Source organism: Amblyomma mixtum, chromosome 7 (genome assembly GCF_055824585.1).
Source record: "Amblyomma mixtum isolate Tamu chromosome 7, ASM5582458v1, whole genome shotgun sequence".
NCBI classification, from domain to species: Eukaryota; Metazoa; Arthropoda; class Arachnida; order Ixodida; family Ixodidae; genus Amblyomma; species Amblyomma mixtum.
In genome coordinates this window covers 86,871,669-86,899,467 of record NC_143018.1, presented here as the reverse complement: position 1 = coordinate 86,899,467, position 27,799 = coordinate 86,871,669, and the positions used below count along the sequence as shown (strand labels likewise).

The following is a 27,799-nucleotide window of genomic DNA, read 5'->3' as shown; positions in this document are numbered from 1 at the left end:
TAGGTGGGTTTTATGGTTTATGTTATGTGGGTTTAACGTCCCCAAGCGGCTCAGGCTATGAGAGACGCTGTAGTGTAGGGCTCCGGAAATATCGACCACCTGGGGTTCTTTAACGTGCACTGACATCCCCCACTGCTCGGGCCTCTAGAAAGTCGCCTCCATGGAAATTTGACCGCCGCGTCTGGGATCGAACCCGCTCTTTCGGGTCTTGTTTTCCATAACCACTGCGCCACCGCGGTGGGTCGATCATTGGTGGGGTCGCATCTTCGCGAAGTTAAATCTCATATACGAGCTCCAATGTTCTCTGCACCACACAAAAAAAAAAAAAATAGAAAGATGCGAACGATATCTTCTGCGGTGTATGTTTATTAAAATTGAAATACGCGGTGAAATACATGCTTAAATAAATAAAGGAAATAAATGACATATTAAAGTACATTTGAACTTCGTTATAACGAAGTTGAAGGAGCCCGACGATTACTTCGTTAAAGCCGTAGCTTCGTTATAACCCGTGTTGACCGAGCCTCCAAGGGGAATCGCCGTTCATTCGTTATATCCGTTATTTCGTTATAAACGGTTTCGTATACAAGCAGCGCTTTCTTGAAAGCCCACATTAGAACGCTGATTCAGGCGCAGCGGCTATACCCTTGGAAACATCTCAGAGCGCCCTTTTTTCTGCGCTGTTCTTCGGGGGGCAGGCAACTATAGATGGACGAGCACGCGGTATAAGCCCTCAGCAGTTTCCCGCCAGATTTAGTCTGCAGGAGGGCGTGGTGTGCGTTTGTTTAGAAACGACGGGGGAAAGCAACGGTGCATTATAATGTACGCGCGCGCTGCTTGACGAAGGCGTAACGTGGTAGCGAGGAAACAGAAAGTGGCGAACCCTTTTTTGTTTTGCCCACCGGGGCAACAAAAAGGGGCACCGTTATTCTTGGCCGAGGGGCATATGCGCGCTTTTATTCTTCCCCGTTCATCTTCTGGTCGGCAACCTGGGCTCTGTCAATGGGGGGAGTGTGTATAGGTGGGCGCGGCGTCAAAGAAACCGGGGGAAACGCGCCAAAGTTTACCCTGAGGCTTGTTTCAAGGGCAAGGGCGCGCGCCTTTGTTGCGAATTCTTCACACCCGCTGAACCGAAACAGGCTTTTCTCGCCTCCTTTTTCCCTCGCTTCGGAGGAAGTTGAAACGCTTCGCGAGCGTCTCTACGCGGCTGCCTCGTGTCTTCTTCTACTTCATTTTTTTTTTGTAACTGCAGGGTCTCAGTCATGCGGTGAGAGCAGTGCAGTTTGAAAGCAGAACATATACAGTTGAACATCTTTACTACGAAGTTGAAGGTGCCCGGCGATATAACGAAGCTACGGCGAGCCGTAGCTTCGTTATAGCCAGTGTTGACCGAGCATCAAAGGGGAACAGTCACTCCTTCGTTATATTCATTATTTCGTTATAAGCAGCTTCGTTATAACGGGGTTCGACTGTATTCGCATTGGGGTGCTGATTGAAATGGGTAATAATAATTGCGCTTTTACGTTTCACTGAAAACACTGCGAAGCGTATGAGGAACGCTGTAGCATCATACCAGAAATTCGGGACAGCGCCTATAGCCAGTGCCGCTAAGCCTATCCGAGGTATTCACGTGATGTCACGGGTGCCATTTAGTGGTGCGACGCACGCAGCTTGAGCAGTACAAACCGGTGCAGGTGACGGTAAGCCGATTAGACATGCTTGCAACCTTTCGCCGCCACTGTGACGTCGATGCATACCATCTGTGCCCACTCGGTCGTTATCTTACTTTCTTGCGTCACGGATACCAACGCGCTCTTTTAAGGCGAAAGCCTTTAATGCCTCATCGTTGTCGACAGAAGGTTGTCAGCAGAGGTGTCACGCTTTTCGGTTGGTCGAAATGGTTATGACGTCAGAGTGCGCGGATTCGCAGTAATGAGGTCACCCACGGATGCCTGACGCCCCCTTTTGGAGCAGACGACAACTAATCAAATAGATGTCGTCCGCTCCGACAGGGGGCGTAAGGCGTCCATGGGTGACCTCATTACATACCTCATCACTGCGAACAGAGCCATGGATACAACCGCGAATTCATCGAAGCAGAGAGCGAGAGTCATGCTAAAGAAGCAGTCAAAGTCGGCAGTCAGTGTCTAGTGGTAATGTGTAGTCAAATAAAGCACTAGTTAGTACAGCACAAACAGTCTCGCAGTCAATGCCAAACAGTGCGCCAGGAAAGGCTTTCGCCTTGCAGCACTTTAGAGAGCGAAAGTGCCCCCTTAATTTTTTTTTTAATGTTCAAAGCCATGCGCCACATGGCGGCAGCCACGGGAACTACAAGCGCTTGTCCCGAATTCCTGGCAATGCTCCTGGTTAATTTCGCCCAGCCGCGGGGTTCATTGGCGGGCACTGAAATCTGGGTAGATGGACGTTTTTGCACTTGGCCTTGCTTTGCAGTGCGGCCGGGATCAGACCCGCGAAGAACACGTGATCAGCGGCCGATCGGATCCGTGCGAGTGCGGGTATATACGCTAGTACAAACGAATGGATTGATTACTTCGGATGTGTACAGTCACGAGCAAAAAATATTAGCACAGATCATTGGGGATCAGAATTCGTATATCTCACCACGCGGCGCTGCGGTACGCAGGCCTGCTTATCGGGCCGTTTCCATGTTTTGCAGCCTAGGGGGGGGGGGGGGGGGGGACGGCAGGAAGTAAGCTTTATCAAGCGTGCACCGCCCGAGCGTTGAAGTGCCGACCCTACGTGACTGTGCATGCGGCATTTATTTTGGCTCGGTTATCAAGCAAAGATGGCTTCTTTTATTACTGTTTTTTTTATGTCCGCGATGGTTTGTCAAAAGGAACTCAAGGGAACAATAGCTGATAGCGCTGCTTTTAGCCTAGTAATTTCGCTGGTCCGTGGCAGTCCATTGAACCCCCCCTAATACTGTAGAATGGGAACGGCCCGGCACTCTCGTTATCGGCCTCTTCGCCACCCGCAGCGCCACGCGTTGTCATTCCGGCGCTCTGGTGTTCCGTCTCGTGTGCTAATCTTTTTTACCCGCGACTGTACATGGTTAGGCGCGATCCCGGCATGCCACTTTTGCTTGTAGGTTCATGTAAGGACTTTTCTCGCAAATTCAGTGGCTCGCAAATGAACTATAGCTCCATCCTTTATTTCTTGTCGGCGCTTGCAGATTGGGTCACTGGAGTTCAAGTCCCTGTTTCCCAACTGCAGTAAGAAATGCGCCACCCTCTCAGGGGCAGGCACTTTATAACTAGTTTAAACTAGCTCTAATCTTAAGTTTATGCAGAGGACGGTGGAAAAGAGACAGAAACAAAGAAGGCATGTGAAAACCACGGTACCGGTGCCCCTTTCTTGTCCCTGTTGCTTTTGTCCCGTCCTTAGAATGAATTTAATTTATGAATCAACTAGCCCAAACCAAAGTTCTACTAGTGGGCTTCTGCCTATCTCCGCGTCGGAAACAGTTGAAAAAGCCAACCTGCGTCTCCTCCCTAATGTACGCACTAATTACTAATTAGTTGGCATAGAGAAGATTGCGACAGGCAGGGTGGACCTCCCTGTATACCATCTGATAATCTGAAGTCTGTCACCACCGCGTACTTGATGGCAATCTGAATATGTCCTCGAAGCCACACCTGTTGCGACAGTTTAAAGATGTTTGTCCTCACCATTCCTTTTTCACAGCCTGAAGATGTTTATCATGATTGTATCTCGTGACACTCTTAATGCTATTGTTGGAGGACCAAAAAGAATTGAGAATGATGCGAACGTTGGATATATGTCCTCACCCGGATGATGACTTTCTCTCTTCCCCGCAGTATTCGAGAACAAGGACAAGATCGTGCTGGTGATGCAGTACGCCAGCGGGGGCGAGCTGTACGACTACGTCAGCGAACGCAAGGAGCTCAGCTCCGAGGAGGCCCGACGCATCTTCCGCCAGGTGGCCTCGGCCGTCTACTACTGCCACAAGGTAGGCGATGGCGAGGTCCTTGGCTGTCGTGGCGAGGTCTTGCACGAAACTGCGTTATTGGGGGCACGACTATTGCACATGCGTGGCTGCCGGAGGGGGCTTATTTCCCGGTGATTCCAATGCAAATAACCAGGACGTACTCAAGGCATTTGAACACATATCGAAATAGGAACCGTGTAATGCACAGTGGTATAGGTTGTTTTCTTGAAAGGTTCCTACAAACGAGGTTATCTGAGAGCAGTCTGACCCCGGACTTCCCGCGTTCACCCCTCTGTTTCATTCGGTGTGCGCAGAACAAGATCTGCCACCGGGACCTGAAGCTGGAGAACATCCTGCTGGACGAAAAGGGCAACGCCAAGATCGCCGACTTCGGCCTGTCCAACGTGTACGACGAGCGCCACTTCCTGAGCACCTTCTGCGGCTCGCCGCTGTACGCCTCGCCCGAGATCGTCAAGGGCACGCCCTACTACGGGCCCGAGGTGGACTGCTGGAGCCTCGGGGTGCTTCTCTACACGCTCGTCTACGGCGCCATGCCCTTCGACGGCAGCAACTTCAAGCGCCTTGTGCGCCAGATCTCCGAGGCTGACTACTACGAGCCCAAGAGGAAGTCCGGTGAGTGTGGCCGCGGAAGCGGAAGCAGTCTTCTTCTATGACCACCGCACTTTCGAGCTTCTTGTGCCTCTTGCGACGCCTTCTAGGTTGGCTTCCGACAACCCAGAAAAAGACAAAACAGAAAGAGGATCTATGGCTGGGGAGGGGTAACTTTCACGCTATTGTTTCCGTAGCGGCACGGACGTGAAGGGTCGGGGGCCGCGTGCTATCTGCAGAGAGCTCGCTTATTTCACTCGTTTGATCGCTTTGGCAGCATGTCCACGCCGATGCCCGTTTATCGCTTTGTAAATGCGAGGAGCACGAGGGGATAAACGTGGGCTTTCGGTAGTGGCCATTTGTGAGTGGTGGTTCGCGGAGACGCGTGACGGGCTTTGTCTTACGGTTTCGCGGTTAGAAAAAAAAAAATAGCTCACAAGTGCCGTTCTATCTGGTCGTCGAGAGTAGGTCAGTATAAACGCGAGGAGAGATGGAGGAAAAACGTAATAGGCAACATGAACGTGAAGAGAGAGAAAACTAAATACGTATATTACACGTGCAGTGATCGGGCTTGACAGAGGACATCGTTGATTCTGTATATAAGGTTCTTAAATCTGTGTGTGGCATCTCAGCCGCCCTGTATCTCTATAGGCAGAGAGCGGAAGTAACGGTAAAAGAGACAGCCCATAACTGATAATTACCCCCCTCCCCCCGTCCACTGTCTTGCACGTCGGAATATGATGGCGAAAGGGTAGAGGTGCGTGGTCCTGGCCTTGTGCTGTATCGCAAAAGCCAAGCAAGAGAATGTGTCCACTTAGCTCGTGGTCCGGAGAGAAGGTGCGATTAATGAGAAAAAATTACGGCACGATTAGACATCTGATGCGACAGTTCTGCGCAAGCGGTTGCATTTACACTCGGTGATTAGTTTGGTGATTTTAGTCTAGCCCAGGATTCACAGACGTCAAAGAAATTTTCAGGGTGCAGGTGGGCGAGGGTGTTGGTGGGCGGGTGTGCAATCCTCTAGGTAGGGTGTGGATCGAGGCTTCACTTTTCGAGGCTACAAAAAGTAGAATGGGCAGGAAAAAGAACCAATTGCTGGCCCGCACTGCCAGAGGCACTACAAGCTTCTCCGAGGCTACAGACGCCGGCATTTTCGCATGGTGACTCTAATACTGCTTTCCCAATAAAGTGTGAGGCCCGGTACAGAACAACATGAACAGGGCTGCGGCCTCGGACTGAAACAATCCCGATTAAGCCGTACAAACTTTCAACACGGACCCTTTACAGAAAAGTACAACGCTTTGTATCAGCTTCGGTTTTATTTACTGATTTCTTCAGGCAGCGACGTGTTGCGCCCCGTTTGCTTAGTGGTCTGACTAGAATACCTTCAAGGCGGAAAGCTGGGCTAGTTGGTTTGACATAGTTAATTAAAAGACTAGCGCATAAAACTAGGACAAAGACAGAGAAGGAGACAGGACGAGCGCTAAACATCAACTAAAGGTTTACTACACCAAACATGTACTTAAAACACTTCAGTGGCACATGCGCACACTGAGTTACAAAAAACTAATCAAGAAGTGGCAAACTGTTTCGCAGATACAAGGTTTCTTTCCTGGTCAGGGCAAGTGACGTCGTGCTTACACACTTGTCACCTTCCCTCATAATGTGATAAGCCTCACAAATCTCGCGACCTAACCTTGTGCCTCCCCTACCAAGCACACCTTTAGTTGATGTTTAGCGCTCGTCCTGTCTCCTTCTCTGTCTTTGTCCTAGTTTTATGCGCTAGTCTTTTAATTAACTAGAATACCTTATTGCGGCAAAATTTTTCAGACGCCTGTTTTTAACTCCCACGGGCAGTCGTCGCCGTACTCACGGTTCTCGACCTTCCTTCCCGCAGATGCGTCGGCGCTGATCCGCCGCCTCTTGACCGTGGACCCCGCCAAGCGTGCGACGGTCATCGACATATGCCAGGACCGGTGGGTGAACCAGGGATTCGACCACTCGCTGCTGCAGCTGGCCGAAGACATGTCCAACCTGACGCCCGTGCGCCTCGACCTCTTGCTGGCCCTGGCGCCGGCCTCGCCCACGCCCGAAGAAGCGTTCGACAAGGCCGCCAACCCGCCCGACGGCGCCGAGAAGAGCGAGAGCTTCGACTTCCAGCCGGCCGAACAGGACAAGGCCATCAACGACGCCAGCGACTCGGCCGACTTCATTCCGGCGGCGCTGGCGGCCGAGCTGGAGGGCCAGAACATCAAGCGCCAGTGCTCCAACGACGGCAGCCTGATGAAGATGTCGAGCGTCTCGCACAAGAACAAGAAAGTCCGCACGTCCAACTCTTCGAGGCGGTCCAGCGTGGGTCTCCTGGGTGGGCCGTTCGTGCACGACCAGGAATTCGACGACGACGACGAGAGACAGGTGAAGAAGCCGTCCGAAAACGAAGCTCAGGACGCGGTGGAACAGAAAAGCAACGCGCCAAAGCCGGCGCACCAAACCGACGGCGATGTCACCAAGGCCCGGGAAGACGCGGAGGCATCTGTGACCGCAGAGAAGCCGATGGAACAGGGAGAACCGGTCGCTGAGAGTGAGGAAGCTCAGAAGCCCGAGGAACAGCAGCCGACGCCTAAGCCTGAGGCGCCGGAGAAACCCGCTGTCCAAGACGAGAAGCCCAAGGAGCCAACGCCTCCGGAAGCGAACAAGGAAGACGCCCCAGTGGCGACAGAGAGTGCGGCTGGCGAAGAGAAGTCGGCGGCGCCGATGCTGGCGCGACGTGGTTCGGGAGTGCGGTGTCCCGGAAAGATAGTCATTCCAAAGTGCCTCAACTCGCAGGCGTCGGCGGCGACGAGTTCGGCGTCGCCCAAGTTCAAGGACACCAAGAAGCCACCGCTTCCGCAGACACCCAAGTCAGCCACCGTCGAACCTCCAAGTCTGGCCTCGGAAGACGCGACGGCCAAGTCCCCGTCCGCCCCCGCGGAGTCAGGCGCGCCGGAGAAGGTCGAGCCCAAGAAAGTCATTCCGGTGCCTAAGCGGCCCAAGAGCAAGAGCCCGCTCAGCATCAGCCCCAGGGAGAGGGAAGACACCGCGTTCCCTGCTAGTCCAGTACAGCTTCCGTCCGACAAGTCGCCGTCCGTGGAAAGGAGGCGAGATGCGGCCTCCAAGGGTATCCTGCGAAGTACTTCCAAACCTCTGCGGGAATTGTCCGTAGAGGAAAGCGGCAAGGAACCCGAAGTAGAAAACGTGCTGCAGAGCACGGCGGAGATTACGCTCAGCAACCGGAAGAAGGCCGAGGAAGAGCAGCAGTCATCGACGCTTTGGGACAACGCGGTTCCGGGGACGCCAGAGGAAGAGATTCCGGAACCGGAGGCCCCGCCGCGGAGGCCTTCTCCCGAAGGTTCCGCGGATGAGCACTCGAGAGTGGCCACGGATTCGCCTGTTCGCAGCTACAAGAAGTTCACGTTCGGCAAGGACGGCACGTGCATTACAGAGAGCGGCCGCGTTTACGCCCAGCCCAAGTCAGATGGTTCGTGGACGACTGTGGAGAAGAAGACCAAGGTCACCCGGAGACCGAGCAACGCCACCAGCGTGGACGAAGAGATCGTCCGGTCTCCGGGCCTGCCGCCCAAGGATGAGCTGACCGTTCTGCGCTCTGCCAGCGGCAGTTCGTCCGAGTCTAACGACATCTTCAACGACATGTTCCCAGACTGGCGTACATCGAGTCCGTTCGGCAACCTCATGCGGATGAAGAGTTCGATCAAGAAGCTCAACAAAGGTTCGCTGTTCCGCAACGCGGACCCATTCGCCGGAGTGGACACGTTCCGGCGGGAGCGAACACCCGAGAGGCGCGCTCGTGAGTGGGGACGTCGTGGCGCCGGTCAGGTGTCGACCTCCACAGACAGGGATTCCTCGGATGAAGACGACTTCGACCTGCACTTTGACAGCTCGCACCCGCAGGCGCTGTTCCAATTTATGCGCAACATGAGCCGGGACTTCCGCAACCACTGGAAGAGTTTCCTGCCCTCGACATCTCCCTTCTCAAGGTCTAGCAAGGAGCCGCCCTCGCCGTCCTCTCGACCCCAGAGGGAGACCTTGTTGCGGTTCGTGGTCGACAAGCCATCGAAGACGACCGGAAGCGAGCCGGGGACACCGCACACCCGCGGTATGGGCGGAGGAGACCCGTTTTCCAAGCGGTCTTCGGGAGTCTGGGACCCGATCGACAGGGCATCCCTCTTTGGCACGCTGCGCCGCAACAGGCTGCAGGACTTGCCCGGGCGTCACCACGCCGACCGCGGGACTTCGCTGGACCGCGGCGCTGGCAACACCGACTTTTGGGGTGTCCATCAGGACCCTGAAGGGACTCGGCACCGCGTCGAGAAGTGGCTGCACCTGTCCAACGATGCCGCCGACCCTCAGGAGACGCGAGGTGACGAAGGTCCGCAGCGGTGTCAGCAGAAGTACAACCGTTCGCAGAGCGACAAGTTCAACCTGGGCGAGAACAGCCGTCCCGTCTATCAGAGCGAGATCAGTGTTGAGAGCAACCGGACGGCGCCTCCAGGCGCGCCGTGCAGCCGCTCCCTGAGCGTCAACGAGCGCGGCGGTGGCCGGCGACCCCTGGTCCGCATGCAAGTGTCCATCAACAACCGAGGCAACAGCAATCCGAATGCGCACATCGTCATCACGACGCCGCCGTCCACGGCGCGCACCGAATGCGGGCTCTGGCCGCAGGAAGACTCGGTGCGCCGGGACGAGGGCGACTCTCCGGGCACCAACGACTCCTCACTGCTGGAAGCGCTGCAGACGCGCGGCCTGCGAAGCCTGCTGTCGCAGCGTAGCGGCTCCCTGGCGCGCGAAGTCAGCCCGAGGCGGGGCAGCGGCGGCGAACCTCCGGACCGCCCGCCGCAGTCCGAGCGAGGTAAGCCTGCCGCCGGATCGAGCCTTGCCCCGCCCGCGACAACTGCATGCTGCATGGACGACACTAACGCTCCAAAGGAGGCCGTCGCGCCGTCGCCACTCAACTACGCGACGCTGATGCCGCCGCAACGGCCCAAGACCATCCCCATCAGCGAGGAGCGGCGCCCCAGCGACGGCAGTGTCCATAGCCCAGGTGAAGAGAGCGTGCAGGAGCGGATCCACCGGAAGAGCTTCTACCAGCGCTTCAACGACGACCCGAGGGCGGCTGCCAGGCGCCGCTCCGCGCTGTGGGACACTGAGTACTCGGGCCTCTGGAGTCAGGAGCAGAGAGACAGGGACGACGCGGCTCTCCTGAGGAAGTCCCGAAGCCTCTGGGACAACCATGTTCGGGAGCCCAGGAGCCGGTCCGTCGCCAGAACCATGGGGGCGGCCATGTCCATGGCACCTCAGCCCACAATCCGGCACGGCCAGTTGTGGGACCTCAGCTTCGATGCCTCTCCGGGCATTCCAGGGTCTGGTAGCAGCAACCACCGCTGCAACAGGACGGAGTCCAAGGACTATGATAGCCTTGAAAGTGATGGGCCTCCTTCTTAGGGACTTCAGCGCGGTGTGTTGCCAACTGGTGTGTGGTATGATGCGTGCTGTTGTGCAGCCCATATGGCAACACGAGCTGCTCAGAGAAGTGCTAGTCTTTTTCCTCCTCGCTTTTCCCCTTGGGCACTCATTGAGTCAGTGCACGCAGTTGCAGCACGCTGTGGTTGAGAACCAATGTTGGACCATTGAATGGCCACTAGCTGCTGCGACTAGAGCTCAAGGCACAAAGTCCAAGGGAAGAGCCCCTAGCTCTTAGTGAGAACGAAGAACAAAATGGCCGTCTTTTTGTACCAAAGGAATGCGAGTGTGTGTAAGGCAGTGCATTCGAGGCTTGCACTACAAACTTATTGCATTGAATTCTCTCTGCAGGGTGAAGCCATGCCTCTGGCTGCAGTGTCATGCCAGTACGTTGGCATTGTTTTACAGCCCGAGGCATGCTGGTCATTTATCAAACATATTTAATTCAAAAGGCATTCTGCACTGGCTCCCAGCACAGCAGAGGAGCTTTACATTTTTTTCTACTTTGGTACAAAATTCATTTCTACTACCACCGAGTTATGCCATTGGGAAGCACAACAATCATGGAGCTCTTTGCTGATGATATGCATGGCTGCAATGCTGTCTTAATGCCTGCTAGCTTTTTTTCTTCTCTGCTGTGCACTTTTGTCAGATTTACAGCCACCGAAATGGTTGCGCAAATTTAAAATATGTTTTGTTGTTCCCCGTGTATGCAAAGCTCAGATACTCGCACTTCAGTCATGCGACTTGTGCATGCAAAACCATTTATTTTAAAGCCGATGGTTTACAGTTGTAATCCTGTTGTGCAATCCTGTTTTCTTCTTCTTTCAGGCACAATTTTATAAATGTGTTATTCTTATGCTGACTTGTGAGCACTGCCTAAATTATTAATGCCGATGGTGTTTCAGAGTTATACATTATGAAAAATATATAATTTTGTATTAGACAAACCAACGACTAGAATGCATGATGAAATAATGTGAAGGTCTTTGCTTCACAGTATTTGTATAACTGAGCACACTGCTATTATCTGAATGAGAAGTGTTTTAAACTAGCTAAAACTGTCCTGTAAAATTAAGGAACCGACCTTTCCTGGTAAAACATTGCTGTCAACAGTGTACCCTGAATACATGATCATACATAGATGCACATAATTTAGCCTTCGTCAAATGGTTTGTCTTTTGTTAATTATCATTTGCACCCTATATTCCTATGCATAGGAATTATGTTCAACTGCAGCATGGCATATATGCTGACACATAGAACGGTAAAAGGAAGGTGACCTGTATAATATGGCAGAACATTTCTCCTCTGCTGGTGTACTTAGCCTCGATAAGGTATAAATAAGTGCATAAAAGAGCCCAGCCATCAGTATATATTGTCAGCTTAGCTGGTGTGTAATTATTGCATTGTTTCATAAGAAATGATGTTCCTGCAACTGCTGCGTTATAATTTTTTGACCTCTGCTGCCTTTAGTCCCTCTCTGCCACCAGTGTTTCCAGCATGGACTGCATCGTTATGAAACAGCCCAGAGACAAAAAATTATCATATTGAGCATCGTTATCACCTACAAAAGATGGAAACAGGGATGCTTAATGTTTAGCTGTCTGTCCTTTGTAAATGCAATATCCATGAGCTCACTCATTATTCAGAGCACCTGTGCAAGTGGTACGTCCACCCTTTGTCAAGTGTTCAAGATTTAAGCATGTGCTGTCATAAGATTATCTGTTCATGCTTTCAAGTTAAGATATCATAGGTGCTAATTTGGAATCACTGAGGTTATCGCAACCCATACGCGAACCTGTACTGTTGAAGACAATATTTCTCACGTAAGCATGCAGTGTCCATTGCCCATTCATTAGCATGAATTCAAACACTTGTTGCAAGTTATTGTCCAACTTGACCTTTCATAAAAACTTGTGCATGTGAATGGCAGGCCTATAGTAAGAGCCAGGTGAGGCTGTCAGGGGCTGCTGCATAATTACAGCCTGGGAACAAGACGCCTTAAATCTCGCACTGATACCTCTCCACCCAGTGCAAATATTTTTCACAAGTGACGTGCCTGCATGACTAATGCAGTAGAAGTGTACGAGAATTTGTCGTTTATTTGTGAATACGTGCAGTGTTCTTGTGAAATGACGTTCCCTTTTGTGTAGCATTGGCTACATTGATGTGTAACAATGAAAAAGTATTTGACATTAACTTCCTTGCAGCTGGATTGAAGCGTTAGAAACGCTAGAGGGAGTTTCGCCTGTCGCACACGAGCAGCATAAGTGAATTTATAATGAAGGAAGGAAGTATATGCAGGCAAATGTTCCTCCTTGACAAGATTGACGAATATTGTGAGAACGCCTAGGACTAGCAGTAATACGAGCTGATGCAATAAGAGACCCTAGCAATGAAGTATTTATCTAATCGTAGCAAGAGATAATCAGTGGCTGAAATGTACATATCGAATATTTACAAAGGTTAAAGTTGTTTGTTTACCCTAGACGTCCAAATGCAAAATTCTGAGCCACTAGTGGGCCTCGTGACAATCCCATCATGACTATAAATGCAGATCTGTGCCCAAGTTTTGGCAGCTCACATATGAACCATAATTGTGTTATAGCCAGCTTCGAAAAGACAACCACGTGATATCTGTTCTTGAGACCCGTCCACCAAGTGCATTGTGAGTGCAGTGCACTGTACTGCTTCAGATTTGTGCACGTGAATGTTGTTTCTGGGATGAGCCGTTCAAAACAGGGCATTTTGCATATACAAGTGCCGTCCTATGTGTCCTTGTGTGGTTTCCGCTGTCTTCCTATGCTGTCAATGGGTAATACTGAAATGGTTCGTAAAAGAGGACTGCATTGGTGACCAAGGTTCTTGTTAAATTGCTGAAATGTCATTGGAGTCTTCATGACAGTACTTTCATTTTGAGAGCGAGAAACCATATACAAGTATGACGTCGCCTGAATTTGTGGTGCCTAGCAGTCTCTCTTCAACTAATCATTTCAGTGTCTCCCCCCAGTATCCTGAATATCGACAGCGGCAAGTGGTTTTTAACACGCTAAGCACGTTTTTTGTATGTTTTACTTTTGCGTTTAATTTATTTTGTGTAAAGGAAGGTGCTTGTGTCCCTAGTTTTTTCTGTTCCATTGACTACTCGCCAAGATTGTGCTTTTAGGAAGCCAGAGTTGAGCAAGCGCGCATTGCTAAATGAATGACTGACCGAAATATTGTCTGCGCTCTTCTTGTTTCAGTAATCTACGGTTGTTTTCACTCCGTTTTAGTCTTCCTACACCGATAGTTCTAGTCAGAGCTGCAATTGCAAAGAGCAACTTGTTAAGTGCATGAGTTACTGCAGCGCATTACTTGAAGCTATGAGTTGCTCGTGCTTTTTTTTTTTTTCTGACAAAGTTAAGCTTAGAATTTGCATGAAAGTAAGTGCGGGTGGAAGTTTCACGACAGTTGCTGAATCCGCGGCAGCTGTGTGACCCAAGCGGAGAGGTGAAGTTGTTTGTGTGCGCGCAAATGTGCAGCCACTTACTGAACGCGGTGTTGATGCAGTGTTGTTTCCCCATGGAAATAAAAAAAAAGGATTGTAGAAGTTTTTTTTGCACCTGTTCTTGATCACTGGGAGCGAATGCCTAACAAAGCAGGCATGCATGCGTGTGACTGCTTCACTAAATATGTGTGCAAGACACACTACATCGCTTGCGGTGTTTTTGCATGCCGATGAAAATGCACACACACGGAGTACCCTTCTGTAACCGGCTTATGAAACAGCCAGACGTCTAAACTGGTGAATTATTGCGTGACCCACTCTGCATTTTTACTTACGCAGCTACAGGTAAGATGTAGGTGCAGGCACTGTGTTGGGCTTCTTTACTGGTGCAACATGCAGGGTACAAAAACTAAACACACTAGCATAAAAGTTGATTGGTTGGTTTATGGGGTTTAACGCCCCAAAGCAACTCAGGCTATGAGAGACGCCGTAGTGAAGGCCTCCGGAAATTTCGACCACCTGGGGTTCTTTAACGTGCACTGACATCGCACAGTACACGGGCCTCTAGAATTTCTCCTCCAAAGAAATTCTGCCGCGGCGGCCGGGATCGAACCCGCGTCTTTTTGGGTCAGCAGCTGAGCGCCACAACCACTGAGCCACCGCGGCGGCACTAGCATAAAAGTAGTAAGTAGTAAGTGGCCATATTTAAAGTCAACTGCAGCTGAATGGAAAAGTTTCAGAGACCCTACAGGCAGACGGTATTACCTTCGAAAAAAACAGCAAACAAGAAAAACGACGCAGAAACAACAGACACCGCAAGCGCTATTATGACTGGCTGTCCTGTTTGGGCGATACATCCTGTAAGAATCTTTGCATGGGAAGGCCAGTTCACAGTTGTGATGCTTAGATTGTGTGTCTCTCTCTTAGCATTAACTGAAAGATAGGCTTTCTGCCTGTTTGCTTGAGCAGCTGATGACGGCTCATCAATGCTGCCGGCAGTTACACTGGCAATGCCAGCGAAAACCAATTCCTTATGGCTGCTGTGGCATGCACGATGAGGTTTCTGCAGCAGTGTGTCCTGTGAGCAGTCGAAAGCATTCTTATAGCTGAGGATTCGATGTACAAGCTGTCGCATTATTATGCAACAAGCAGCTGCTCTACTGCCAGTGGCAAGAGCCAGCACAGATCACAGATGAGAAGGGACATTCCCAGGACAAAAACAGTGTGAGGAACGCTTTGTCTATTCTCGGTTACGTGCTGGAAACGAGTACGCAAGCTCTGGAAAACCAGCTAACCTGCCTTTCTGGCTGAACTGGCAGGAAAACTCGTCCTTTTCACATCCACTTCGTACAACACCACACCTGATGCGGAGCACTTCGTACAACACCACACCTGATGCGGAGCAGTTCGTACAACACCACACCTGATGCGGAGAATTCTCTCCTGCCACTGTGATGCAATTTCATTGAGCCAGAGAAGTATGCGGTTTTCGTTTTTGCCAGTGCTTAAAGGCAGGTGTCCAAAACTCTTCTCACAGCTTGCAGGGATGTACACAGTGTTGCCCCCGCAATGAGCAAGAGTCCCTTGGCGTGGAATTCGGACAGGACAAGCCGATGTTGTGCGTGGTCTAACTTGCTATTTCGGATGCAGAGTAACTGGTGCTATGTGCACAGTAAGATATGCTTCTCAAGGAAATCTATTCCCTGGTAGTACTTAGAAGCTGTTCTGTCACCATACAATATATAACGCAGATATCTACAATGTTGTGAACAAAATATTGAAGGATTCTGGTAACACCAAACTACCCCAGCACATGCCGACTGAACAATCGTGGCTTCCTGCATGGAGTGTGCACAAAACTGGTAGCACATAAAAAAGCTATAAGGAAATTTTCAAGCACTTGCCAATCCTGCTTTTTCATTTGAATTTGATTTGGTTTATTCCCAAAGCAACTCAGGCTATGAGGGACGCCATAGTGAAGGGCTCCGGAAATTTCGACCACCTGGGGTTCTTTAACGTGCACTGACATCGCACAGTACACGGGCCTCTGGAATTTCGCCTCCATAGAAATTTGGCTGCCGCGGCCGGGATCGAACCCGCGTCTTTCGGGTCAGCAGCCGAGCACCATAACCACCGAGCCACCGCGGCGGGGGCATTGGAATTCAGCACTTAAAATAATCTCTCTAAATGCGGCTACCTATATAGTGTGCATGTCAAACGCGGATCAATGCACTTGTGTGGTACATGATGATGATGAATTCTTATGCTGCAAGGGTTGCTTTGGTGGAAGAGTGCCATGGCACAAGGTATTTTTCTTTGCAAAAGGTGGGGGTCAACGACCCACTTCCCAAGCATTAACCCCAGAGCACCAGGCCAGGGCACAGCTTGTGCCCATTGTACCACTGGTGGGCACCTAGCAGCACTGGAAATCAAATCCCGTGCCTCTCCAATGCAAGGCGAATGCTTAAACCATTGCGCCACCGCTGCGGTCACTTGTTGGATACAGTTGACTTTGAGGCCAGAAAAACAAAACCGGAAATGAAAGGAAGAAATCAGCATTCAAGTGAAAGGAAACTGGGGCTGTGATCGTTCTTCCACCTCAGGAATGCCAGGAGGTTTTATGTTTTGCATCTGGCTCGGATTGTAGTTGGCCAAGAACATGGACAAAAATTGCAATGTTTCCTTGCACAAAACACACTGAAGACATGATAACTGCATGCCTTGAGAGAATTATAATTCGCACAGAGGGAGAGCAAAGCTTTGAATGCGAAAACATTAAAGGTGCGCTGAAGAGGAATCTGAACTTGTCTTTTTGCCGCGGGAACTTGATCTGCACGTTGCGAGCATTCTTAGAAACTGCAATTTATTGCCCTGTGTGGCTGATTTTCCTAATTAAATCAAGTTAACGCCCGGCTCCCGCCTTTTTTTTTTAATTCTCCCTCGTACGGTGGGCGGAGTCGACCAACGCGTGGAGTGCCTTTCAGCCAGCTCCGTGGAGGCTTGCTGCTCTGCCATTGGCGGAGTAATACGTAGTAGTCCATAGAAGCAAATAGTCCGTGCATATTTTTATTTCTGCAGGCTTATTTTGCGGCTATATTATCTGCGAATGAAACTATTTATTCGCGGAAACCTAAAAAACGAAATAAAGCGAAAGCAAAGCCTCCACGGAGCTGGCTGCAAGGCACTCCACGCGTTGGCCGACTCCGCCCACCGTACGAGGCAGAATTAAAAAAAAAAAGGCGGGAGCTGGACGTTATTTTGATTTAATTAGTAAAATAAGCCACACAGGGCAATAAATCGCAGTTTCTAAGAATGCCCAGAACGTGTAGATCGAGTTCCCGTGGCAAAAAGACAAGTTCAAAATCCTCTTCAGTGCACCTTTAAGAGGCCTTATACGAGAAAAGCCAGTGGCATGTGTTATTGAGTCTACTTTTAGGTGGAACTGAAAATCCCAGCGATGGCAAGAAAAATAGAGCGACATCATCAAGCGGCCCTAGAACGCACACAGCAAGCCGAGAACAGCCATTTCAGACAATCAATTACGTGTTGTTCATCTATATATACTCCTCACTGGCCGACCTTCATGTGGCGCCAGTTTTCTTCAACTACAATCGTACTAAAACTGTAATGCAACAGTTTGTTGTACAGCGTTTGGGTGGTGTCACATGATTTCTCATTGCATACAGCTTACAAGTGCTAGTCAAGTTGGAGGTTAACTTGCGACAGGGGTTCGAATAGACGACATATGCGCTTTCAGTTGTATGCCTCCCGGGACTCTATACCTCTTTCTTCCCATAAGGCTCAATTGAGACGTGAAATAGTTACTGCACTGCACCATTTCCGTACAGCATTCAGGGTGATGTCATTATGTGTTGGTGGGTGTCAATGCACCCAGCGACAGTAATGCTTTCACATTCGCACACATAAGCAGTCATAAGTGTCTCTGTCGAATTTTGCTACCGCTCTGCCAAATTCAGCAACCTACGTGAACGCTGCAGCGGCTCTGCGATTGTTGGAATACTGCTTCCTTGCATTTTCACATTGTTTAGGCCATACAATGGCTTGAACTCAGGGGGCAGCCGCGATTTTGCAACTGAATCAATTTTCAGCCAAACACGGGCCAAAGCCAAATACAGAGTTCACACCAGCATTCCCGGGGCGAATGCAGCACTCTTTAAAGGGACCATGCAAAGAATTAAAAGCCGCTTGTAAATGTTAGAAGTGATGCTCAGAAGCATTGACACCAAGTATGAGTCTTCGGAACTGAGCCGGCAATTTATTATGAATTTTTAAAAATCGTGTTTTTTTTAAATTTGCGGGCCGTTTGGTGTCTTCGTAGGGAGCCATTTTGGAACCAAAATCGGGAAAACAGACGTCACTAGTCCCATGACGTCGGCAGGCCACCACACGCTGTCATTCACTCAAGCCGCGGCAGCTACGATGTCACGGGCACACTTTCGGTAGCGGTGAAAATCGTCTGCTCGAGCCGCCACGCAACCCCCTCGGGCAAGCGCGAGCCAGCTAGGCATTGCCTTGGCGCGTATGGTTTCAATTTACCTCTGCCGCCTCTTTCTGTCGCGAGTTCGGCAGCCAAGAAAGCGCAGAGACCGGAGAGATGCTGCCGACGCACGCTGCTCCTCGGGAGTGCAACAACCGGAAGTCGTAAACCAAACGTCAGCGAGTAACGTATTCATGGGCGGGGCCCAGTCCCGGAGCTGTTTTGTTTATTTTTTTATGGTGCCCCGCGCGTACGAGTTGAGGGGGAGAGGAGGAGCGTGATTTTTAATCGTCTATAACTTCATTGTTATTGATGCTAGCTCAAAAATTCTTGCGCTGGGGTGACGAGTGATGGATTGCCTATATTTACGTAATCTCAATTAATTTATTTCATAGTCCCTTTAAGAGACACTCATAGACAGCGGCACCATTTTTTGCTCACCGGCACTTTTGAGAAACCTTGCGAAAGAAAAACCCGGCGTCCGCAGAAGCAAGACACTACGATCAAAAGCAGATTCAGCACCCGCAAAAGCGCCAGTGTTTGTCGGCTCTTTACCACTAAACTGCGTTCCACGCCATCTGTGGATGAAAGTTTGCATGAAGACTTCGCAATGAATGCAAGCCTTTGCGAGGTCTGACAATGTGCTCTGAACACCGAGGGTCGAGTTCTAACGCAAAAGAAAACACAGACACAAGGTTTCATCAGTTCCTCTGGCACCCGACATGAAAAAAGAAGAAAAAAAAAAACATGCCGGGCAAATTTTATTCGCTACGACGCCACTGCTCCACACCCATCCATGGCAAGCCCCCGGCACACATCTTCACTTGCTTCGTCACCTCGCCAGCTGCAGTCGGGGGAAGATTTGGTTTCTCAACATAAAAAGAAAGAAGGGTACGGCCAAGGCAAGAACAGAACAGAAAACAGCAAAACAAAAAGGAAGCAAGAATACATGGGCAAGAAAAAAAAAAGAAAAACCTACAATCCTGTCAATCCACCGATCGCACAGCCTTTGTTCATTCAGGCTGGCTGGCGGAGTATGAAGATACCGTTGTCAAGCACACCAACAGTAATGAATTGAATTTGAAAACGGATACGTAATAACGAAACAACATGCAGGCCAGTGGAGAGGGTACACACAGGGGAGGGGGGGCCTGAGGTAATTTTTGGTTTTCATGCTGCTAGCGTCTAAATGGTGCGCGCCACCGATAAGGAAAGGGGGGAAGCGCATAAAACAATAAAGGTGGGAGGAGAGGAGGCCCGAAATATAACAGCGAGGGGGTGGGGGGGGGGGGGGGGGGTGGTGGGGAGGGGACGAAACACAGAATCTTGTCTCTTCAGTACTTGCGCAACCTTCAGCACTGCGGCTTCGACGAGCCCCGTCGACGTGTCGTCGAGATAAACCGAGAGCGCGCTCCGCACACTTGACGGTCCTTCACCGCAGCTAGTTCTTTACAAAAACGAGAGAGAAAACGCGCACAGGAGACTGTCCTCTCTGTCGGTCATCGTCTTCCTCACCACCTGGCCATATCTTACAGTGTATAAGTTAAAAAAAAAAAGAAATGTTTCAAGGAAACACGGTTCCTCCTCTTCACACTCCACGCAACACCGGTTTGTGCTCCGGACAGGGCCACTGGGTCAGCAGCACTTTTCCGGCTCAGATTTCGTTCAGTGCAAAAAGTACCTGATCTTCGTCTGAATCGTCCGAATCGTCCGACCCATCGTCGCTCACGTCGGAGAGGCTGAACGCCACATCGTCGCCGTCGTCCTCTTCATCGTCTTCGTTGTCGTGATCCTCACCGTCCATGTCCTCCACTTCAGTTGCCAACCGAAAAAGAGAGGACAGACACGAACACGCATGAGATTAACTGGTGTCGGCGCATGTCTAAAGGTGCATTCCCACCTAAGAGGTGTAGATGTCGTGTGAATACTTGGTTTTGGCAAAGTCACTGCGGTCCTTTCCTACTTCTTTAGGACTAACCATTCAATCGAAATTGGCTACGCAATGTCCACGACTCGCCAGTGTGCATGCGCCCTTACTAATCTTACTAATTTTCAAGCTGCCACAGATACTGAGAAGCCATGGATGAAAGCAATGGATATTGTGTTTTCATTAAAACAGAGACATGGCATGTACTTCTTTACCACCCCACAACTCAACTGAGAAAGCGCTTTTTTTTTAGCTTTACTGTGAATATGATATGTGGGCTGTGCTATGCACAACAGGTGTTTGCTAACAAGTGCAAAACAGATGCGCAAACTCCCTTATAGAACCCACTAACAGTCCTCCCTCCACACTTTTCTAGAGCACGTGAGCGGCATGCTTTGGAGCAGGGTCGTGAAATAAGATGCAACTCCGATTCACACAGCTTTTCTGAACACGAACAACGCTTGTAGAACCAACCTATAACAAATAGGAACTTGTTTCGAGTCCCGAAGTCACTTGCATTAGTTTTGCTACAGCACTACAAAGGTGTTAACTATATGCTAGCTCTAAACAGGTATTAGGTCAAAAGTCTAAGCACCCTTCTGAATTCCAGTTGGCACATGCTTCAATGGAGAAGGTAGGGTCAGGGAGGGACTGCACTGTTAGACACATCTTAAATGCCTCACTTATTCTTTACTTAAGTTTGTTTGTTGTAGTGTGAGCCAATTTCATGCCCCTCCATGTTCTAACCAGGGCTCTCTGGGTCTCGGAAATGAAAGAAGCACTACCAAAACCAGCAGCAGGCTTCTTTAGCTGCTGCCATCCAAAGCAGTCTGTTCGTTCCTAATGCTGCATGACTATATATAATAATTTTTTCAACAGCGCATGCTACACAAGGACACAAGACGAGGAAACACACACACGAGCGCTGACTGCAACTTGTTGAAAAAATTATTATGAATAACCAACTAGCCCGTGAGCTCACCCTATGACTATATATGCACCATCTGTATCCAGAGGAAAACTCGTGCAAATAGAGCGGCAGGGGGCAAGTGCTCTACTACAGGTCCTAACAAGCTTACTCGTGTCTCTGAATGAAGAGTTTGCTCTCCGCAACAGCAGCCTGCCAAATGCATCGCCTATACTGCTACCCGTCAAAGATCAACAGAGTGCTCGAGTGCTTCGGAAGGCTTCTCAATCGCCTGCAATCAACCCAACAATCAACTGCATTCCTTTTCCTAGCAAAGCCTCCCTGCTAAGCTGCCAATTTGCAAATTCGTCCAGCGCTTCACCTTGCAAATGTAAAGCAGCACAGAGTTATGTTGACATGTGACCCATAGAGCAAAAACAGACGCAGCGGCTCGCTCGCGGTGTAAACGCAACACTCAATATAATCTCACGCAAGAGCATCGACCTGTGCAAAACAAGAACAGGGTCGGAGACACACAGCTGTGGTATTCATCTGCTGCAGGACAAAAACTCGTCTGTGTGACCACTGATTTCCCGACCCCCCCCCTCCCCCCCCCCCCCTCCCCACCTTCCGCCAAACCTCTCCTGGCCTACTGTCACGCATCCGCGCACATGAGATCGGGATGGTCTAGCTTGGTAGGCAAAACACTGGGCTGTCGGCAGTGCAGTGCAGTATACTAGGTCTCACAGAGTGACATTTTGCCGTGCTGTTCTCAACGTTGTCAAGTTGAAGAGTGGTGGGATGCACCGATTGCAGAGAGATGGGCAGCGGCATTCATTTCGTTCGCACTTCTGAAGGACAAAGCTATTCCAAGCTGCATTCATGAGCCATGCGAAGAGCACGCTGACACCCGCTAGACGCCAATAAAAGACTTGCAGTATGCAACTGAAAGCAAGGCAACTTTATGGAGTATAGACTAGTGTATAAGCATACTTTTGAGTGCTTAAACAGGTACGTCTAGCTTGTTTTGTCACCTTCTGAAACAAAGGCTTGCAATCTTTAAATGGGCTGGGTGGCAAGCAACTTTTTTCAACTAAGCCTGCTCAGTATGGCTACAACAAAATACGACCAAGCTTCAGTGAAGATGTACTCATATCAGCAATGCCATCCATTGGTGCCTGCAATATTCAGCACCTCTGTGTCAGTCTAACTGCTTATTCCAATTAGCACCTACATCACAACATTCTTCTCGTTAGACATTACTCGAATCTCAGCCTATTTTACACCAGTCACATCACTGCTAATTTGCACTTCTAACAATGAAATTACTGTAATGACGGCAGCATGCAGTACTGCTGCTTAGCCTAATATCTAGGCATGTTCGAATATTTGGTTCAATAGTGCACTATTCAATATTCGACTCGATCTGAATGTTTGGTATTCGAAATCTCGAAGTATTTGTCTCGAGCAAATAACGTTTTGGAAATCTTGCTGTGCTTTTGGAAACGGTGGTTCCGCTTATCAAGCCAGCTTTTCAGCGCATCCACCGCCCTTCAAAACCGGCCATCCCCCCAACCCAGTGCTTGTGAATGGAGAGCGCATACTACCGGCAAATTTTCCGAGCTTGCTGGAACAAGCAGCAAGTCGGTAAATAAAGCCCACACAAATCAGGAGATCTTCAATGCACAGGAACTACTACACCGGCATGAACAGTGATCCAGCACAGAGGAAAAAAAAAAAAAAATACCAACGGTGGCACTGCCAATGTTGCAAATAGGAGACTTTAGCACGATCCCAACTCTGCTTTTTTTTTTCCCCCACCAAACAAAAAGAGGGACAACAAAACGCTCTCACTAGGAAACCGCTGTGTCAACGAAAGTCGAACTCTTGTACTTGCGAAGAACAGTTGTGGTGACTGAACATGGCAGAATTTAAATCCGACCACACTTGGCTCCTCGCATGAAATCGCCAAATTAACGCAATGCGAAGGCAGTGAAATTGATTTTTTTTTTCGTTGCTACTTTCACATTGTTAAAGCAATGTTCCAAATTGAAAGTCCCACATTTTCCGCCAACTTTTACGCAATCTGCGTGCACGAGTAAAAAAGTTGCCAACGCCAGTCTGTAGGCCAAAGTTTTCTTTTCAGACAAAACAGCTGAGCGGACTCAGTTATTTCCAGAGCATTTCAGTAGCAAAACAAAAAGCGGAACTGGGGCCATGCCAAATTTATCCAAAATGCAACACAACGCAAAATGGGCTCAAAAACGAAAATACCTAGCAACCTACCTACCCTGCGTACCTACCAACTCTCGCATCAACCAAAGAAAAAGAAAAAAAGACCAGGATTTTCTACTTACCTCAGTTGCACGTTGTGATATGCAGACCAAACTTATAACACACACCAAACAATCACACCCTGAAACCTCATCAGGCAGTTCTGAATCTTGAATAAAGTGTAACTGATTATCTTGAACCACTGGTGCAATAATATTTGTAAAACGTGACCATCAAAGTATGCCATTGAATCACACTTACAATCTAAACTACTGCCTAACATCATTCTATATGAAAGCTCATCATACATTGTCACAACTTGCCTACTTCTTCTAATTTCAGCTCCTCGTAATAATTAGTCTTTTTCGAAACGAGCACATTAAGAAACTCAATTGAGAAGCACAACCTCCTGGTATGCCGTTGCACACGCGTGCAGCTAAACCAAAAAAACAGCGTCATTTCTCGATGGGCACAAAAAGCATGGCACAACCATCAAATTTAGCAGTAACGCTAGACAGCCCTCGTCGTGAAAAGCAAGATGACACCACATCACGATATCATATGCCAAAGCCCATTATCATTTTGGCCTGCACAGTTTCAATGATTCTGGCACATCACCGTGCCGCAAATTGAAGGGACAATTGCGCACACGAAAAGATATGAACTGGCGGATCTGCCGTCTCAACTCGTGAACTGCTGGTGTACAGTACGGTCCATTGTTAAAGGGAACATGTGATCGCGTGGTCTCCGCGCTTTGCGGAGCGCTGCTGCCGAGAACTTGCGGGAATCGTCGACACAAGACGCATGCGCAGTAAGCATGAAGGCTCGTCATTCCGCGCATGCGCCTGATGCCGCCTATTCTCGCCACACCTCAGCGGCAGGGCTTCGTGAATCGCGGAGGGCACGCGATCACATGTTCCCTTTAACAATGGACCGTACTGTACATGCATGCTGCTGTCACCGCTAATGACGAAATGAGCGTGAGCCAATGAGGCTTGGCAAGAGAAAGAAAGAAAAAGTGAAATCGCACCTTCCTCGCATGCTGTGTCTTGACTCAAAGCAAAGCCACCTCCGCGACCAGCTCAATCAGTGAGCTGTCCCCTGTCGCGGCGTTCGCCGGCATGCAAAAGTGAAATGAGAAATTGCGCCGTTCTAGCCATCAGTTTCATCGGGAACGCGTCGACGTTAACTCTGAGAAACAGGCACTGCAGCTGCGTTATGATGAACAAGTCATACAGATGCAGGAAAAAAAGGACAGGAAGTTAAAACCGAAACGCGTTAACTCACGCGAAGGTTTGGTTTGGTTTGGTTTATGGGGGTTTAAAGTACCAAAGTTACTCAGGCTATGAGAGGACACTCTACTTACGTGTCCTGATGTACACTAAAAGAAGTGAGAAAAGGCACGCTTGAGGGCTCTAACTTATTTCCTATCATTTGTGGCTGTTTAACAGGCACCGATTATTGGTTCACTGGTGTTTCTGAATTTCACTGCTACAGAGAAACATGGTTTCGCAGCCAGACATTGAATACGCGACCTCGTGCCTAGAAGCGCCATACCAGGGTTGCTGGGATACTCCAATCCGCTACTGCACAATGTACAGGAGGAGCACAGGCTTATTATTCTGGGATGAAACCTGGCAGCTAAAACCCAGATTTTCGACTACGTGCGAACTACATCTCTTCCCCAGCTCGACCCCAACCAAATGGATGAAGGAATGACCCTCCGTAATCCACGAAATGGCGACTTACCGTCATCGTCATCTTCGTCAGTGTCCTCTGCCCATTTAGGAAGCAGCGAACAGACACACATGCACTCAATTTCACTCAATACAATGCAGTGCAATAAAGCACCCTTCTCCCCTGGCTACAACAAAATGACGCTGCGAGTTGCTGCTGGGTCTGGCAGCATGGCCTTACCGTCATCGTCGTCCTCATCGGTATCCTCTTCGCCCATGTTCTCGGACTCGTCGTCATCCGCATCCTGCAAGTTGTTGAAGGAGCAGCACGCTTTAAACAACGCAAACACATGAGCTGGGGCTAGAGAAACTGTTCCTGCAGTCAAGACCAACATCTCCGTACTTTCGAAGTGATATCTCTACTGTTTAGCACCAACAACTGGGTCACAGCAACAAAGAATTTGGATTTATCCGAACTCCTACCAGCCTATCCCAGAAATCAAACCCCCAGGAAAATGATGCATCGGTGCAAGAGTAAAGACGGCACGTGTTACACTTACTGTCAATTAGTGGGTCCCCAAAGTGCTTTTCCATGCAACTAAATAACCTCAAACATTAACACATTGCAATGGTTCAGACTGATATAAAAGACACTTCGAGTAATTCAGCTAGTTGGTGTTAAAGGATTCCCTTGCTGCCTGGAGAGGCAAGGCTTGCTCTTCAAGGTGGCACTAGCAGTAACCGTCTTAACAAGAAAACAGCCAATAGACGCTACTGCTATAGCTTGGTTTATGTTCAGAGCATTGATGCTAAGTGTATTTATGTGTACCAAGGCAACAAACAGGCATGCTACAGAGAGGCACACGATTAATTCTGACCACAAGGTGTTCTCTTTAACCACGTACTGAGAGCTTAGTTTTTGCATTCCACCGCCGCTAGAATGTGGCCGGCCTCTGTGGCAGGGATCAAGCATGCAGACTTGGTCAAAGTATTAATAATTAGTTAAACCTCATCAAACATCAAACCTGAGGGGCTGCCTAGTAGTACTAATGAACACAGCTCCTCTCAGACGGCTCCCATCCCACATCGGAGAGAAGAGTTGCTGGTGACTATAATCCAGCATATAAAGCTTGCACGGTCATATTCCACATTACGTTCGTTCAATGGTGCTACTGCTGCTGCTGCTGACACTACCGCTTCTGCCACAGCCTAGGAGCATATTCTGTTGACTGCACTAACCGCATGGCACTGGCTAAAAAAGAAGTCGCAAACAGAGGAAGCATGTCTGAGAGAGAGAGAAATGTTGGGAAAAAAAAAAAACAATGTGAGTGCCCTGTTCTGCACGACAGTCTGCGCAAACGAGACCGTGAACTTCCTTCTCTCTTTTCATGCGCAGGGAGTAACGAAATTGTGATGAACATCAGGTTTTCCTAAAGCCAGAGGCACCGGCAGGGAGCTACGGCAGATGCGATGGCAGCGGCAGCAGCAGCAGCAGCAGCAGCAGCAGCAGCAGCAGTGGCCGCGGGTGCAGCAGGGAGTGCAGACGACGCAGCGGAAATGAGTTCTTTCACAACAAATAAAGAATTATTTTTTGCGTTCTTTCAACATGTTTCAAAACAGGGTAGTCTTGTTTTCTTTTTTTTCTAGTGCGGTAGCATGACTAGGTGCATTTTCGTAATTTAGACGTACGTACGTCCCTGAAGCTGCTTTGAGGCAGGTGGCCCATTGGCCTTTACCTGGGTGAAGGCCTTCAAGGTAAAGGCATTTAGGGCAAATGCCTTCAAGGTAACTGCCTTGAGGATAAAGGCCTTTAGGGTGAAGGGCTTCATGGTAAATGCCTCCCGAGTAAAGGCCTTCAGGTAAAATAACTTCAGGCCAAAGGCCATTACGGTAAAAGCCTTTAGGACAAATGCCTTTAGCACGCAAGGACCTTAAAGGTAAGCTGAAATTGTTTTTTGACAATTCGAGGTTATTCAAGAATTCAAATTTATGAAGCTTCTAGGTAAAGCAATCGTAGATTAAAATCACGACGATGCTCAGGCTTCTCCTCACTGCATCGAAGAATGCGAGGAAACTCGTAGTGACGTCATTATCGGCGAAGGCTTTCAAGGGAAATGCCTTCAGGGTAAAGCCCTTCAGGTAAAATAACTTCAGGCAAAAGGCCATTATGGTAAAGGCCTTTAGGACAAATGCCTTTAGCAAGCAAGGACCTTAAAGGGAGGCTGAAATGGTTTTTGGAGAATTTGAGGTTATTCGAGAATTCAAATCTTCATGAAGCTTCTAGGTAAAGTGCGCAAAGTATTTCTGGCCTAGCATATGAAATGGTGAAACAATCGCAGATTAAAATCACGACGATGCTCAGGCTTCTCACTGCGTCGAAGAATGCGGGGAAGCTCGTAGTGATGTCATTATCGCCGAAATTTCAGATGTCCGCTGCCTTCGCCTGCATGCTGCAGTGCAATGCCATCAAACAATGCTTCACGAGCTTCACCTTCAATGACATAGGTTTTCTTCCATGACAACTGCTTCTTCGCTGCAAACACAACGCCGTCACATGTGATGTCATAACTGGGGGCTCTGCCTGCGGCTGTGCACTGCAGAGAAGCCTGAGAGCCGACACCACTTTATACGGCGATTACGCCACCATTTCAAATGATAGCGAGAAATGATTTTGCAGGCTTTACCTTCAAGTTTCACACATTCAGCCCTCTTAAACCCATCGAATTCTTAAACCACTTCAGCTGCCCTTTAAGTGCCCACCGTAACTAGTGCTACTGCACGATACTCCATGCTTAGCCATGCTAAACTGTCTGCTGCTTTCATTTTTGCCTTCGAATTTTGTTAATGAGCATGGTTCTAGGCAGCATAAACAGCTTTCCTCCACGACAATTTCAGACACGCGAATGCACTGTGTCCCGATTCTCCACAGAG

At 49.4% G+C, this 27,799-nt stretch overlaps 2 protein-coding genes across 7 annotated transcripts in view; one reads left to right on the top strand and one right to left on the bottom strand.

Moving 5' to 3' along the window:
- LOC149336721 (uncharacterized) overlaps positions 1 to 26,485 on the top strand; it is a 98,116-nt gene extending 71,631 nt beyond the window's left edge. Inside the window, exons 3-6 of one of the 2 annotated variants that reach the window (XM_089553068.1) lie at positions 3,840 to 3,991; positions 4,285 to 4,603; positions 6,477 to 9,485; positions 26,265 to 26,485. In XM_089553068.1, the coding sequence (XP_089409194.1) occupies positions 3,840 to 3,991; positions 4,285 to 4,603; positions 6,477 to 9,485; positions 26,265 to 26,302 (3,518 nt within the window). In that variant the 3' untranslated portion in view covers positions 26,303 to 26,485. Of the gene's footprint in view, positions 1 to 3,839; positions 3,992 to 4,284; positions 4,604 to 6,476; positions 13,693 to 26,264 lie in introns of those variants that run through there. The other variant, XM_089553067.1, reaches the window with a different exon arrangement.
- The window catches only part of mahj (LisH and WD40 domain-containing protein mahjong), a 92,029-nt gene continuing 83,010 nt past the window's right edge, over positions 18,781 to 27,799 (bottom strand). For 3 of the 5 annotated variants that reach the window (XM_089553061.1, XM_089553063.1, XM_089553066.1), the window contains 2 exons: positions 25,110 to 25,173; positions 18,781 to 19,896 (listed from right to left, as the gene is read on the bottom strand). In XM_089553061.1, the coding sequence (XP_089409187.1) occupies positions 19,739 to 19,896; positions 25,110 to 25,173 (222 nt within the window). In that variant the 3' untranslated portion in view covers positions 18,781 to 19,738. Of the gene's footprint in view, positions 19,897 to 24,222; positions 24,294 to 25,109; positions 25,174 to 27,799 lie in introns of all 5 variants that reach the window. The other 2 variants (XM_089553064.1, XM_089553065.1) reach the window with 2 other exon arrangements.